The sequence below is a fragment of the Stylophora pistillata genome, chromosome 7 (genome assembly GCF_964205215.1).
Source record: "Stylophora pistillata chromosome 7, jaStyPist1.2, whole genome shotgun sequence".
NCBI lineage: Eukaryota > Metazoa > Cnidaria > Anthozoa > Scleractinia > Pocilloporidae > Stylophora > Stylophora pistillata.
This window is the reverse complement of record NC_142525.1, coordinates 28249907-28265560: the sequence shown is the minus strand read 5'-3', so window position 1 is coordinate 28265560 and position 15654 is coordinate 28249907. Positions and strand designations below refer to the sequence as shown.

General features: G+C 40.1%; 1 protein-coding gene across 6 annotated transcripts in view; it reads left to right on the top strand.

Moving 5' to 3' along the window:
- The window catches only part of LOC111330607 (uncharacterized), a 59718-nt gene that overhangs the window by 12580 nt on the left and 31484 nt on the right, over positions 1 to 15654 (top strand). For 3 of the 6 annotated variants that reach the window (XM_088727506.1, XM_088727504.1, XM_088727503.1), the window contains 18 exons: positions 662 to 766; positions 2713 to 2775; positions 3329 to 3412; positions 4258 to 4323; positions 5118 to 5222; positions 5307 to 5411; positions 6158 to 6262; positions 6743 to 6865; positions 7138 to 7302; positions 7440 to 7544; positions 7890 to 8006; positions 8889 to 8993; positions 9310 to 9519; positions 10631 to 10831; positions 11602 to 11811; positions 12864 to 12968; positions 13366 to 13470; positions 14531 to 14635. In XM_088727506.1, coding sequence (XP_088583632.1) covers positions 662 to 766; positions 2713 to 2775; positions 3329 to 3412; positions 4258 to 4323; positions 5118 to 5222; positions 5307 to 5411; positions 6158 to 6262; positions 6743 to 6865; positions 7138 to 7302; positions 7440 to 7544; positions 7890 to 8006; positions 8889 to 8993; positions 9310 to 9519; positions 10631 to 10831; positions 11602 to 11811; positions 12864 to 12968; positions 13366 to 13470; positions 14531 to 14635 — 2184 coding nt within the window. The remainder of the gene's footprint in view (positions 1 to 661; positions 767 to 2712; positions 2776 to 3328; positions 3413 to 4257; positions 4324 to 5117; positions 5223 to 5306; positions 5412 to 6157; positions 6263 to 6742; positions 6866 to 7137; positions 7303 to 7439; positions 7545 to 7889; positions 8007 to 8888; positions 8994 to 9309; positions 9520 to 10630; positions 10832 to 11601; positions 11812 to 12863; positions 12969 to 13365; positions 13471 to 14530; positions 14636 to 15654) is intronic. The other 3 variants (XM_088727507.1, XM_088727505.1, XM_088727508.1) reach the window with 1 other exon arrangement.

The window sequence follows — 15654 nt, the reverse complement described above, 5'->3', positions numbered from 1 at the left end:
TTGCTGCCACACAGTTCCTTGTAAATTACTTACAATAAATTGGTGTTATATCAAGAGGACAACTTCTACCTGATGCATTTGAGTATTCTCATTACCTATTTGCTGGATAATGTATGGATATTATAGGGAGAAGTTACCTGTTAATCAGTCCTGGGACTTGAAGGGTTAAGGCCAAAACGTGAAGCGCTTGAGGCCATAAACTAATCCAAGAGGGAAAACAAGGTTCTGTAACAATATCGTATCTTTGGGCTCAAATAGAGGGAGAAGATTTCACTTGAAACTAACTTCTGCTTTTAGTGGGCCATGTATTGAATTACATGGCTCATGGTTCACTAAATTGACCAGTCATCGCAGTGCTCGACACTACATTTTCAACTTAATAGCCAAGTGGCTGGTGACAACTTAGATGTTACGACAATTTCAGTTTGTTTACTAGCCAAACTGGCCAGTGGAAGTCGAGAACCACTAGCCAAAACTGAACGTCTACTAGTCTGTGGCTGGTTGGTTACCGTTAGTGTCGAGCCCTGTATATAGCACACGTGGTAACTGAGAGATGTGATGTTAAAGTTTGTGTTATTGAACCTTTTACAATTCTTTTATTTAAGCTCATCCTTCTTGATGCCATGTTCTTTTGACTTGTATTACCTTTAAATTGCTCTAGTTGCTGAGAAGCGATCTGGAACTTTCTAGAATAGAAGTGGAGCACCTTAGGAACGCACTGGTTACCATGCGTACAGAGTATGAGGGTCGGGAGGTTGCTGCTAGGGTATGCAGCTGTCTGAGTTTCTTGTTAAGGGATGGTAAGGGCATGTTTGGCAGCTGAGGCTAGAGATTTGTATTGTGAACCTCACATTTAAAACATTGACAGTTAGCTTGAGCTGTTAGCTAATTGGTTATTGCTAACTGCCTGTGAAGTACTTTTAGTGCGGCCAAAATAATGGCTTGCCAGTTCATTCCTTCTTTGAACCCTCACTTTTGCTGTGAAAATTTGGACTAGACTGTTGAATTTCAAAAACCATAGTCTCTCCAATTATCCACAGCTGCTTAACTTGCCTTACATCTGTATTGCATGGTTGAAAATTTACAAAGTCACACTTTACATAAATAACAGAGATATTGCTATATTGGTGGTATAGCCTCTTTTGCGTACATGGTGCTCTTAATATAGGTCTACGGCTTCATAGATCTAACATAATGCATAACACTTTCAATCTTTTAACACTCTTAACAGTTTCTAATTTAGTCAGTCAACTCATTTTTTCCCTAGATGTTTATTACTAATGGTAGATTCTCTTATATTTAACTATACCGTAAATTGACGCTTATAAGCCCCGGGCTTATACAAGTTCGTAAGGGGTTTTAGGAGGGCCTGTGAGCGGAGGGGCTTACCGGGGGTATATCCGAAGGGGCTTGTAACTGGAATTGAAAAAGTGCTTCGAAACCCACCATAGAAGTGCTGATCAAATTTAGTTTTTACATTTACTAGTTTTTGATTAAGCTTGAATTCATTTTAGTACATTTGGAACAGAACTGAAACTAACAACACGAAGAAAACTGGAACATAACAAAACAGAAGTTCACCTTTGTTGATTAAAAAGATGTAATAAACTTTTTTGTTCCGCAAACATTTTTCTCAAATTTTCTGTATGAAGTAGTAGAGTTCTTATCTCTCAAAACAAGAAACGTAGAGAGGGGCTTATAGCTGGGGGGCATATAATCGGATGTCCTTTTTTGTTTACAGGTGGATGGGCTAATTCCCCATTTCAAAAACGAGTGGGGGGTGGGTCGAGCTTGCCGCGCAAGTTTGTCTGGGATCGTTACTCGGGACACAAATCTTTATTTACTTTAGATTTGTGTCCCGAGTAACGATCCCAGATTAACTTGCGCGGCGAACTCGACCCACTTCCCTACTCGTTTTTGAAATGGGGAATCACCGGGGGACTTATTAGTGAGAGGAAGGGGGGAATGAGGGGCGGGGGGTTTATAAGCGGCGGTTTTCGGTATAAGAGAATGGTAATGAAGTTGTTGTTCATATTTTTACAATTTTTGTTAACAAAATATAACGTGACTAATAGAAAGGAAAGGAATTATTTCGTGGTAATAACTATAGATAATAACCCAGTAAAGTTTTCTGGTTTGGTCCCAATCAATTTCACATAGCTTGCGAGCAAGCCTTCATTATTGACGCCTCGGGGCTGGCGTCTCTTCGCCCGCGGGAAAGTACGAGGCCTAGTGCCTCATTATTAGTAAAGGCTGATAGTTTCGAAAGAAACTGTTTGGGGCTGCGTCGGTGGGGGTAACGAAATAATTTGGATATATCAACAAAGTTGAAATGGTAAATTGGCCACCGTAACGATTACAAAAGCTGACGTTTCGAGAGTTAGCCCTTCGTCGGAGCGAATAGAGGAATTGTGGGTTGTGTGTGCTTTTAAAGGCAGAAAATGGAGCTACGTTATTGGTGGGAACATGGCAACGAGAAAAACAAGAATAAATTAGTGGAATGAAAAGCGTTCGTTGATCCCTGTAGCCATTTTACCATGTCAACTTTGTTGATATATCCAAATTACCTCATTATTAGTGCCAGATCCCTTGTGGAGGAACGCTTGTCTCGCAACGCTGATGATGAGCGCTTGCTCGTAGGCTGTAAGATAATGATTTTGGATTAAAAATAAGTTTTTTGTAGAAAACTGAGAAAGGCATTTTATTTCCCAGGATATTGAGGAAAATTTAGAGACAGCTGTTAAAGAATGTGAAGAGAACAAGTTTTACGTCAAGGTGTGTTCACAAGAAAGCAGGAATGGGAAAGTTTAATGTGACCGATGTTTTTTTTGCAAAGCTGGGTTTTTAAACAAAGAACAATTTGATCTTAATGTAAGCGCGGTTAACGAGAAAACAGCTTTTCGTTGACTGCTGCAACTTTCTGAAAACAGGCCCCTTGGCCAGAGGTGTTGAGTTATGTTTCTTGGTGGAACACTTCACATTCACAGTATAATACACACCTGACCAGGAAATAATTTAGGGGAGACTTGATGGAATGTCAGTGGCGGATATAGGGGAGGGGCCGGGGGGGCCGGGCCCGCCCTCCCTGCCTATTTTGGGTGAAAAAAGAAACACAGAAGGAAGAAAAGCCGACAGGTGTGCACACACACCCCCCCCCCCCTTAAATTTGTCTTGATTTGGGTAGTACATGTCAGTTTTCTTCAAATGAAAGGGATACTCATACTCAAGTGGTTAGGTTCAGGTGTGTTTTACCCCCGTAGCAGGTATAGTTGTAGAATAATTGAAGTTTGCGTTCTACTTGTTAAGGACATCTGCGATTAAATTTTAGGAACTTGGGGATCAGATCAACAAGTTGAAAGCAGAGAAAGAAAAAGCTTTGAAATCACTAAAAACACTTAAAGTTAGTCATGATGTAAGTATCCTTTTTGTAATTTGATGCAAGACATAGGAGATGTAACCTTCGACAAACTTTAACCATTTAACTACCAAGATCCGATTGTTAATTCTCCCCACAAGCTGCTTCACATTCATTTCCTTGTAAATTTGCTACGAGAATTTGGTGTTAGATTAAGATGGCAACTTCAACTTGATAAGTTTGAGTATTCTTATCACCTGTTTGCTGGATAATGTATGGATATTACAAAGAGAAGTTACGTGTTAATCATTGAAGTATGCAGAACGCTTGTCTGGTGTGTACGTACACCCCTTAACTATATTTGTTAACACACCCTGGTTCTCTCTCAGTGTTGATATTTTTTATGTTTTCCCATTACCATCTTAACAACAATGAAAAAAGGATAAGGGGAAAGTGTTTCAATAATCGTGGCTTGGCACTCTAACGCCGGATTTTTATCAAGTTTTCAAGGGAGTGCCGCGTTGGTGGGGGTATTTCAAGATAATTTGGTTTTATCAACTGAAATTATGATGTTAACTGAGAGCAGCTGACGAAGGGCTGAAGCTCGAACTGTGAGCTTCAGAAGCGCTTTACGGTGGCCAATTTACATTATTTACCGAGTTGATAAAACCAAATAATCTATCAAGTGTACAAATTATTTGTCAATTACTTGAATTTCACAGTAGTGAGGAAAAATTGAGAATTTGATTTTATAAATCACTTCACAATGCGTTCACGCTCAACAAGGTGTAGATAATTATATTTTTTTGCAATATGATAACACGTTGTGAGTTTGTCAATTTCTTCCTCGTGAGTAATGAAAATGATTAATTTTATCGTCTTATTGCCTGTAAATTGTATAGAGGCTGAAAAATAAACTGAAAGAAATGAGTTCCTCTCAGGAAGACTTAAGCAAGATGTCAGTAAAGGTACTGTTTATTTTTATTTATAAAAAATGAATAAATAAAAAAAAGTAATTTGATTGTAACTTTTGCCTCAGGAAGCTGGCGATGACAACGGTAATTGCAGAAGAGAATTTACATACATTTCAGAAATAGCCTTCATTTGGCGCGAAAATATGCGCGTTAATTTGTCTGCAGACATTATCTGTTCCGAGATGCGAAAACTGTGAGCTGCGAGGACTTTATAAACCAACAAACACGTCACTTCTTTTGTAACAACAGCCGGACGCTCTCTCATCTTGAATTTGATTTTAAACGAAGACTTTTATCGTAGTGGACGTAAGGTTTGAAAATTGGGGAATGTCACTTGGGGTATATCACTGTAAATTTCCCAGTTGTTGCGGTGGCATGTTCGGTCATGTGATGCTTTTAGACCAATTGCACGCAAACAAAAATATTTGAGGGATTATGAAAACACGTATGTACTCGATTGCGTGTGAAGGTGTATTTTTTTTGTATACGTGCACAGATTCCATGTCGCTGTGGGTCTGTACAGTCGTTGGTCAAAGAAGACGTCAAATTGTGATAAGATCATAAAAGTAGCGCACAAGGCGCGGCCAAGTGTGCTACTGATGTGCATACCCCAATTTGACGTCTTCTCTGATCTTCAACTAAACAGGGGCACGGTAACATGGTATATATTATTTATAGAGAAAAGAAGTCAATGGTGAAGTCATACTCACGTCTGTTCTCCATTAGATCTCATGAAACAACCAATCAAAACGCATGCAACCAAAAAATGGTTTTACTTTCTGTTGAAGGACTTGCGGAAAACGCTTTCGGTGATTAAGATCGAGAAGGAAGACATCGAAACAGCTTTAAATGACAGCAGAAGAGAATTACAGAACCTGGAACAGAAGAACAAGGTATATGATTCAAAAAGTGCAGCCAAGTTACAAATTTTTTGTCAGTAGTGTGATTTTAAATATTGTTTGTATCTGTATTCAAAGGAAACGACGGATGAATTTGAGAAACTCTTCGTTGAGAATGAAGTGCTGAAAGATTCAATCACCGGTCTTCAGCAACAATACAGATGTGTTTCAGAAAATCACGAGGTAAGTGTGGTTTCTTTTGATCTAGCCTTCAAGATGGGCGTCACTTTATTGCTTTTTCAGGGAAATGTAGGTACGCGTGAGGTGAATGTGAGGAGCGTGACGTGCCCTTCGTGCTACCCACGCGCTCTCCTTGCATCTCTCTTGTCTCCGTTCCCCTGAAATTAAAAAAAATAAGAGAAAGAAAATTTATGCCTGTCTTGTGGGCTTGCTTTGTTGGAACAGTCATTATTTAACACAGGGGAAGGGGATACGAAGGAATTGTGTGGAGATCACATGGTTTTTAGGGAGAATGGAGTGTTAAGCGGGGACTGTGGAAGATTTACTGCCAATTAAGTACTAATGGGGGGAGAGGGGTGGGGGAGAGAGATCTCAAAAAAAAGTGCAGAGCCTTAAAGGGGAACAGGTAAATTTTATCTTGACACAACCAAAATCCTCCCCCCTCTCCCCCCCCCCCCCTGCGCGATAAAAAATGACCGGTTCCTAACACCCTTGGTGATGACAATGATGATGATAATGATGATGATGATAATCATCATCATCATCATGTGATGATCTATTTTTTTTTTTAGCATGTGTCAGTATTTTTTTAGTACACGTTCATGTTCGTTACTTACTGTATTTAGAAATCAGTTGCTCATGTTATGAGGCATATGCCAAGGGATGGGTCTTGGTCTTGACCTTTGGTATTGTCAGGCTATCTTTAATTTCTTTTGAAATTGCTTTAAAAGTCGTTGACATTTTTGTAGGCTGCAAAGAAACAGTTGGAAAATGTAGTATTTGAGAAGGATGAACTCAGTCTGTCACTTAAGTCTCTGCAAGAAGAATACAACAAGATGTTGCAAGAAAAGCAGGTAAACCAAGGCGTTCCTAACGTTTTCTTCCTTATTTTAAGCAACACAGGTAGATGAAAATGAAATTTTCAAACCGGTAGAGCAGTCCTTTTTACCACTTAAATTTTCAAGGCTTCCAAACGATTTGAGGTGGTGATAATAGGTAGTGCAGGCGGTGAATTGTACATGTTACCGTTGAAAAGGAAAACACTGCAATGCTAATACCCCGGGCAAAAACCCATAGTAGGAGAAAAATGGCAAACATTTCTCTTCCTTGCCATAAGTCGAGTTCATCATGGCATGTAGAAAAGCATATGTCTTTCCTTTTGTAAGGAGTTATGGACTTGCTACATAGGAAGTTTTACTGAGTAACACTGAATGGGCCCCCTTACTTGCTGTTCAATAATAAAATGAATTTAAAATTTAAGAAACCGAATCACATCTCTTCAGATAACTGTGTTAGAAGTTATGCTCTAAGGAATTTTATTTTTGGTTACTAAGGGGCTACAACGCCAACTCGAGGATCTAACTTCAGCTTTTGAGAGTCCACAAAGCATTGCAACGGAAAATACTCAGAGCACTTCAGAAGATTCGAAAGAACAGCCAAGTGACGAACTGGCAAAGGTACGGTATTGTATAAACATGAAATGCCGGAGGGGTGATGTAAGTAACGGGGTAATGCCAATTTTTTTTTCGTTTTTTTTCTGATTGTGTATTCTGGTCGTCCGCAATAGAGTAGTTCTGAAAAAGACTGTTTTCAGTGGAAATGATTAAAACTCAAATAAAAAAATTTGAAAAAATTCTCACTTCTCGCTAATGTATTTCTTGTTTATTTGATAGGAAAAATGACAAATAGTACGTCATCGCAAAAGTTGATAATTTGTTTCTTTTTACAGCTTACCAAACAAATAAAGGAGCTAACAGCGGAAAAGAAGAAGTTAGTGAAAACGCTCACTGATTTGAGGGAAAAGTTTGATGCAACTGTTGCGGAGAATTCCAAGAGAGGCAACCTAATCCAGGACTTGAAGGAAGAAGTTAAAGTTAATTTCCTTGCAAACCAGGTATGCTTCAAGATACATTTTCAATTGAATGTCGAAAGTAACCCAGGACTGTTCTGTTTTTGGAGAACACCGTCGATGAATAACAGTTTTAGTTCAAGGGTTTGACAAGTCAAGTGTTACCTACTCGCGTGTTTCAGGAGCTCAAGAAACAAGTTGAAACAGCTGTTGAACTGGAGAAAAAACTTAAGTTGGAGCTGAAGAAAAAAGAAAAGGATCTCAAAACAGAGCAGGACGAAAAGAAAGTATGTTGATATTAAAGTCAGAGGTTTTTTCTTGGGATCGCTTTCTTAAGGAGCTTAGAAACCAGGCTCAACTTAGTAATCAAGCCTCCTCGTGGTTTTCGCATGAGAATAGAAGTAAAGGCAGACCGGCACGGACTTCCCATGTAGTTTTTGTGGTCGCGTCGCATTATCGCCTTTAAATTTTAATTTTGATCTCACAAGCGTGGATTAAATAAGGGATTTTCCCTTTTTGTAAGAGGTGATCAGAGGTTTTATAAAAATTGTGACATAGCTGAAGGAGCGGTTTTGCTCACTTGTGCAACATCTTTTAAAAAAATAGTATTTCTTCATAAAACTCTTTTTAAGGATGGACAGAAACAACTGCAGTTTGCACAGAGTGAAAGAAACAAAGTACAGAGTGCGTATGATGCGCTAAAAAAGCAGTGGGAGGAACATTTTACCTCTTGTGGTAAAGGTACTAAGGTAAGTAAACCATGTGAGCTGGTAAAAGTTCGCACACAAGCGTCTTAGGCTGTGCTTCCCCAATTGTCTGAGCACTTTTGATTGGTTAACCCTTGGCCTACAGGGTGTGGACGCAGCGGCAAAATGAGTGCGCATGCTCCGCTACTCGAGCCATTTGAGCTTTCAGGGTTACGATTCTTCTTCTGCAAACATAAGCTCATGATGGAAATATTGTAGTTCCCATTCCTTTGCTTGTAAAATTTCTTGTGTTGCAAGCATGCGCACTCATTTCGCCGCTGTGCCCAGGGCGTGCGTTTCCTAAAGAGCCTACTAGTTCAGTACTTGACCCCTTGCAGATCTTTCACCGACTCGCGTTGTTCAAGGCATCACATTTCTCCCCGAGCGAGGAAACGCTCGCGCCGAAGCACTAACAATAAGGCCCTGCTCATTGGCTAGTTAACTCTTAAGTCCCTTAGAGTGATTGGTATCCATTATTTCGTTAGTTTGTCTCTTCTGATTTAAACATTCGTGTTATGAGAGTAAAGAAAAAGGATCTCTAGCCGAGAGAAAGTCTTGATAGGTAAACGAATTCTCCATGTCAGCGTCGCATGAAAAGTAAGAGAATAGTGTGGAGAAGATGGATTTCCTTGTCAGGGTGCAAACGATGAACTGCTACATACACAGGCTTTTATCTACGGCTAAAACCACCCTTTAAAAAATCGAGTTTCCAGATGGGATTTGAACCCACGACCCTCCGTGATCTAGTCGTGGGTTCAAATCCCATCTGGAAACTCGATTTTTTAAATTGTTTATTTTCATTTCTACATAAAACCACCCTATTGGGAATATGTCGTATAAATACCTCGTTCCCTCCAAAGTTAGCTCATTTGTTTATTTGTGTAGGAAAATGTGAAGAAGACAGAGAAACTCATCGCAGAAAAGGAAAAGCTACGTAAGGCATTGGACAGCGCTAAAGAGCAGCACAATCTGATGTCACAGCAGTACCAAGTAAGGAATTATTGGAAGAGGGAAAATCTTTTGGAACTTGTCGTGATTGCCTTAGCATGAAGCTATTAAGGAGTGTTATTACTTCGCCAGATTGGATGTTAGATCATCGCAGGCTTTCCCTCCATTCCCCCATCATTTTATCTGGTTCTTTCCTTTATCAATACCCAAATTCATGAACTCTTGACCCAAAGTTCGGCGCTCCAACCTTAAAATCACCACGTTGCTTTTCATTTTGAAACACGTCTGGTAAATTTACCACTGACCGAGATAATTCTTATTATTGGAATTACATCAAGAATTTATGTACATTTTTAAGGATCTGCAAGAACAGTTAAAGAATGTGTCTCAGGAGAGAGATGAGCATAAGATCAAAGCGGAATCGTTCGAAAATCATCTAAAAGAGGTGGAGGATGGGAACGCTGCACTTAACAAGGAAGTTACTGACACTAAAGAAGAGATGGAGTCGGTGAAGAGTGAATTGTCACAGTTGAAAGAGAACCTTCAAGTCGAGCTGAAGGAAAAGGAGGTTTGTTAGGAATTTTTGAGGATCCAGACTCTATATCTTCGCTTTAGAGTTCTCATTTTATGGTTGTATTTGAATTAAGGAGCTTGAAAAATCCAATTCTAGGGTTTTTGCGAGATTAAGGGCCATGCGCTAAGCCTATGCGTTGCCCCTTCCAGCTGACAGCGGTGTGATCGGAATATTAGGTGCCATCTTCTCTGTCGCCCCTTACGTTCAGTGAATGTTTCTTTTTTAGGGCACGTTTTGACTTCATGTCATAGAACCAAAACGAAAGCAATTACAACTGTCATTTAGAGGTCAATTGCACTAGGAACCCATGAGAACTAAAACTAATACTGACGTTGACATGCGAACGGGCACTAACGCGGGGAGACGCGAGAGATAGTCGCGATTGGTTTTTATCAGCATTTTATTTTTTGAGGGATGTGTGGGTTTTCTTGAACATTTACAGAGCAAAGTAAAGCAAAACCAGAGCAACTCAGGATCACTTTCGATACTCGACTGAAAACAGGGGAAGTCTTATTTGCAGACTGTGTGCCGTCATCTTGCATTCATGTAATTAACAAATGGTAAACACGAAAGCGTACTCTATGGATGCACGCGAGAGGTTACTAAACACGAAAGAAGCGTAAGAGTCGTGCGAGGCGATAGCCGAGAGCGACTCTAGCTTCTTGAGTGCTAAGCATCCTCCCAAGTGCATCCATGACTCAGTAGTGTACGCTGTGGTGTTTACCATTTGTTATATAACAAAACATTGATACACTCTAGCAAAAGAGTTCCCTTATATTTAACACTGAAATCTTACGTGACCACAAAAAACAAGCGCGAGGAAACTAGTCTTTGCATTTGCTTGCGTCAGCAGCCCACACCCATGGGCAAATGGTGGACCCTGAATTGACTAATAAGAGCGCGCGCTTGCTTTGGTTATGTTCTGATGATGTTTGGTACAGTTTTCGATTAGTTGTGGAGAATAATCTGGGATTGTTTTGGTTTTGCTGTGCTTTATTTTCAAGTTGTGATTGGTCCAGAAAATTTGCGAAGTGTGACAAGCTTTCTTCCCGCCTTATGACACTGAGACCTGTTTTATAATATTTTTCTCTCTTTCCCATGACAGGAATTGTTCTGCGGATTGAATAATGCCACTCAAGAAAAGAATAATTTGCGGACTAGACTTCTAAGTTTGGAGGAAAATATTTCCTTCGCTGACAACGAAAGGAAAATATGCCAAGACAAAGTAGAGGCGACCTTAGGGGAAAAAGCTGAAATCGAAAACAAGCTGTCATCCCTGATGGAATCCTCAGAAACACAAAAGCAGGTTTGGGAGTATTAAATTGGAGTCCTTTGGGTAGTGGTGAAAATAGAAAACATCTTGCCCTTGTAAGCGAACTTGAACTTTTAAAAGATAGTTAGCTTAGACAGACGGGCGCCGAAGAAGAGTAGCTGTCAACGTAGTGTCGAAAGTGATGCGATTGCACTTCTCTTTTTTCTGACTCGCCCCGCTTTGTTAGCCAATCAGCTGCAAATCTAAGTCGCGACTTATTCACTCACGTTTTTCCCGCGCTCTAGGGCGGTTGAATGCCTTTCCTTTGAGATCTGATTGGCTCCTGCTGATGTCACGTTTTTCTTTCTTCTGATTGGTCATAGTGATTACTTTCATTCTGGATTTTACAACACTCAATCGGAAAGCGCCACAAAGGCATTGTGCCCAAATTTTGTCCCGGAAAATCGATGCTTCTACTGTAGGCTTGAAACGGACTGGCTATACACCTTTTTTAGTTTTTGTAACGTCATAAAATAAATCAGCTAAAGCAGTTAAGCTCTCTCCTGGTGTCTCTTTCTCCGTCATTTCCAGATCGAATTGGGATTTTTAGTTTTTGTTCAGATGGAGGGTGGAGAACAGGAACATGGAGAAAAAAAAAGAACGTGAATCCGAAAGCGAGAGCCAACAAAAAACTTAACTAACATGTGTTACCCGGCTTGTCAATCGAACCCAAGGGCCCTCGCTTCTGCGCCATGTTAGTTGCCAAATTTTAGGGAGGCTCTTTTCATCTTTCTTAGCTTGATTTTTTTTTTTTTCCCTTCCAGGAGTTGAACAACAGACTGGAGAGAGCTGAGCAGGAAAAGAAAGATCTACTCAGTAACCTTTCAGTTTTGGAAGAGAAAATTTCATCCGCTGAAAATGATCGAAACATGTTGCAAGACAGATTGAATTCGCTTTCAGAGGAAAAAAGTGGAATCGAAAATGAAATGGCTATGTTGAGGGAGTCCTTGCAAACCTCAGAAAAAGAAAAGCAGGTTTGTCTTAATAAAAAATTCCATAATAAGAACTGAAATAATTTTGCCTCGCTTTCAGTACAATGTTGATACATTTTCCATTTGACTTGAGGCGTAGACGAATTCCAAGGTTAGCATAGTGCGTTTGCTAATTCTTAATCTCACATGGGCATTACAAGAAATGCGCGGAGTCATTCAGGAGAAGTAGCATTTTGAACTAAGCAACTTGTAATGCCGATAATTTTTTTGGTGACAACGAGCTTGCCAGCATTTTCGCCCAGTTAACGTTGGAAAAAATTCCCCAGGTGTTTACTGCTATCAAAACGTACTCTATATTTAAGATTTGTAAGAAACGTTGAAACTGTAGAGTATACTATTTTTCGATGCACTGGAACATTTCAGAATGCATTAGAAAGAATACGGAACCTTTTTGACAAATCAAATATGATATTACCGTTTTTGTTTGTGAGAGTACGGGTTTTTTTTAGAGTCAGACGACCAATTCTCCTCTGACAGGGCTATATGTATTAGATAAAGATAGATAGTTTATTAAAACTGCATCGCAGCCAAAGGCTGAATTACGCAATTATAAAAAAGAATATTTAATAACAGCAAGATTGTATCATGCAAATCATCTTCTTCTCGAAGTTCTGAGTTCTTGAAGCCATTTAACTGCGAAAGGTGCTTGCTCTTCCGAACCCCTCTACCCATACAGACCTCAATTGGCTTCAGTTTGCGTTGTCCTCCTCGACGACCTCGGCGTGTTGGATTCCGTTGCGAAATTTGCAACTCGGTCAGTCTGCCCCATTACTCAAGATGAAGCGGCTTCTTGGCAATGCAACTCGAAATCGCATTGAGCACTTCTCTAGTGTAGTATAACGCCATTAAAGCTTGAAATGATGATTCTTATTAATTCTGGCTGAGTTTTAGACTAATACAGAAAATGTTAAGGTACAGAATACTATAACATTGCGGAGTTATCGTTGGCGCGTGCTGCCTGTTAGGCGCAGGTGCGAGTTTTTGTGAGTATTTATTTAACTATTCATTCCTTTTCTCTTCATTTAATTTTTCAGGAACTTTGGGAGCAGATTAAGAGTTCCTCGTCAGAGGATAGCCAGCTGCAAGGCATGGTGCAGAGCTTGGAGAAAATGCTCCATGATACGGAGAGCAAATATCAAGTGAGTTTCCTAGAATCTCATTGGCTAATCGCGCGCTCGTAACTGATCCAGCTTTTACCTTTGCGAACCACTGTCTGCAATTTTTCTACGTGCCATTCACGGCAAAGCAGAATAAAAGAAAGTAGCAGATAACCTGCAGAGCATGCGTAAATATGGCGAGCGGGTGCTCAGTATTTTCTTAGCGAAAATTATGGCCGTCATCTTTTGATTTTACTGAACGGAAACGGAAGGCTGTGGAGAGAAAGAAATTTGTACCAAGTGGGGGAGTGACAGTGAAAAACTGAAGAGGGAGGGGGTTGGGGATGGAGGAGTGACCCTTTCCAATCGAAACATTTCTTGGGTTAATGTTAGCATTCTTTGAATTACATGAACACATGAACATATCTTCTGCGACTAGGAACAATGCAGAAGTCTGCAGGAAAGCTGTCAGAATCAAGAACATTTACAAAGTAAGATTTTGTCTTTGGAGGAAATGACGAGAAACGGAGAGAACATGAACAAGGTAAACGATGTTAGCGTCGCTTTTATTTTTTCACCTTTGATTCCAGCAGAGATTTTATAAGGTAGAAAGGGAAGGAAAATCCTGTTTCTGAAGACCTAGTTTTCGAAATCTCCCGAAGGGAGCATGCCCTCGGATCCCTCTAAAAGGGGGACAATTCTCCGAACGCCCCTTGACCAAATCCTGGTAAACTGTCATAGCGTCCCTTGTGTTTTTCACCTTTGATTACAGCAGAGATATTATCAGGTAGAAAGTGAAGGAAAAGAGAAAAATAGCCGCTAATGCATAATGTTGATTGATTCGCCACGAACGTGATAAAAACGACAACAAAAAAAAATTGTTGTAATATACAGTTTTAACCCAAGAGTGGGAGTTGAACTTGATCATGTGATCTGGTTCTCCGGATGAGAGCTGTGGTCAATTGACCAATTAGTTTTGAAGAACCAGACTTGTAGACCACTTGACTTATAAATAACAGCATTTTAAAAACATTTTTATTAGTCTCTGGACTGTACGATTCTATGGCAACTGAACGTGCACGGAAACACGTTGCTGGCCGTGTGCTTCTCCTTTGTACTTGGACGCTCAGTGTTACTTTGACTTGAAAGTGATTTGTGGTCGCGATGAAATTCAAACAGTAGTCTTTGTGAAACAATTCATACTGGCCACGCTATGGGCACAAACAAAGCCACTCTCGACGAAGGAATTTTGCAGACGACGTGTCAGGCTAACTGTGATGTTTTATTCTTCGGGAAATGAGGTGGCCATTTGCATAGCCATAAACCACAGAGAGAATTAACCGCAAGTCAACACATCATTTCTAATCACAACTGTAGGAATAGTGCTTAGTGAACGTGATTGAAAGAAATGTCTCTGTATATTGCAACTTCCTTGGATTTCAAAGAAACTTGAAAAGAAAGGAACGACAGAGAATAAAATTGGATAAAATTGCGACGCGTTGCGAAAGGCCAGCTTTGAGAACTGCATGTCACCTTTTCGCCTATGTAATCACGCAATAATTAGTGCACGCTTCCTGATCTTTTCTGACTGAACAATCTCGCAGGAACTGGAGCAGTGCTTGTTGCAGAAAGAGGAAGAATTGAGATTAATACAAAATAAAACTGCTGAGATGGAAGATGAACTCCACACAGCACTTCAAGAAAAACAGGTCAGTATGACCAACTCGTTTCTTCATCTTAACCATTTGACTGTCACGATGAGAGTGGCAATTCTCCTTTCTAGCTGTCATACATTTTCATACTAATCAGTTGAGAGAATTTGATCAAGTTTTTTTGATTGTGTTTTCTCATTAGATGTTTGGCGGGCGATGAATAGAAATGGTTAGGAGACTTAAATGTCTTAATCAAAAGATTAAGTGTTAGAAGTGACAACAAGCAGTTTCTTGCTTTGGTCGACAAAGAGCGTCATCTGTCTTTTCTCTCAGCCTGGGAAGCCTGTTTTTTAGGGTTTTTGCGAAGAAATTTTATACTAGAGGTGTCCAACAGTATAGAGTTTGTATGGTCAACTGAATGCCTGAAACGATTTTGTTCTGCAATTAGCTAGTAACCGTTTAACCGATGAGAGGGACTGGTGTCTAGTTTTTCCTTACAGTATCACCCCTTTATCAAATGTAAAGGTCATAAGAATAACAGAAATGATCACTAATTTAGGAGTCTCCTGATTGTCAAACAAATTCTCCTTGTCAGCACCTTGGGAAATGTATAGAGAACAGTATGGAGAAAATGCATACTGATGTCAGCGTGTTGAGGGTTAATAGTGTTGTTGGGTAGGTCTAGTAATTTTTGACAGATATATATATCTTATTAACCAAGCGCAAGGGCCGTACCGGGAGAATATCGGCCCGAGGTCTTGACAGTACGGACCGAGCGCAGCGAAGTCCGTACAAAAAAGACCGAGGGCCGATATTCTTCCAGTACGGTCCCAAGCAAGCGTGGTTAATAAGAGATTTATTATACGACTGAAGTTCAAAGGGACACAAGTGCGGTATCATTCGGGACCATTCGGGACAGTGCCCGGTCCAATACTGAGAGAATATTGACCGGCAATAGAGCATTTTGATTGGTTGATTTTAGTTATTGGCCCTCTGACTGCCCGAGTCGTGTAATAACGTTGGGTTAGTGTACGCAATTTTCATCACGACAAAACATGACGAGGTCTTAATGGAGA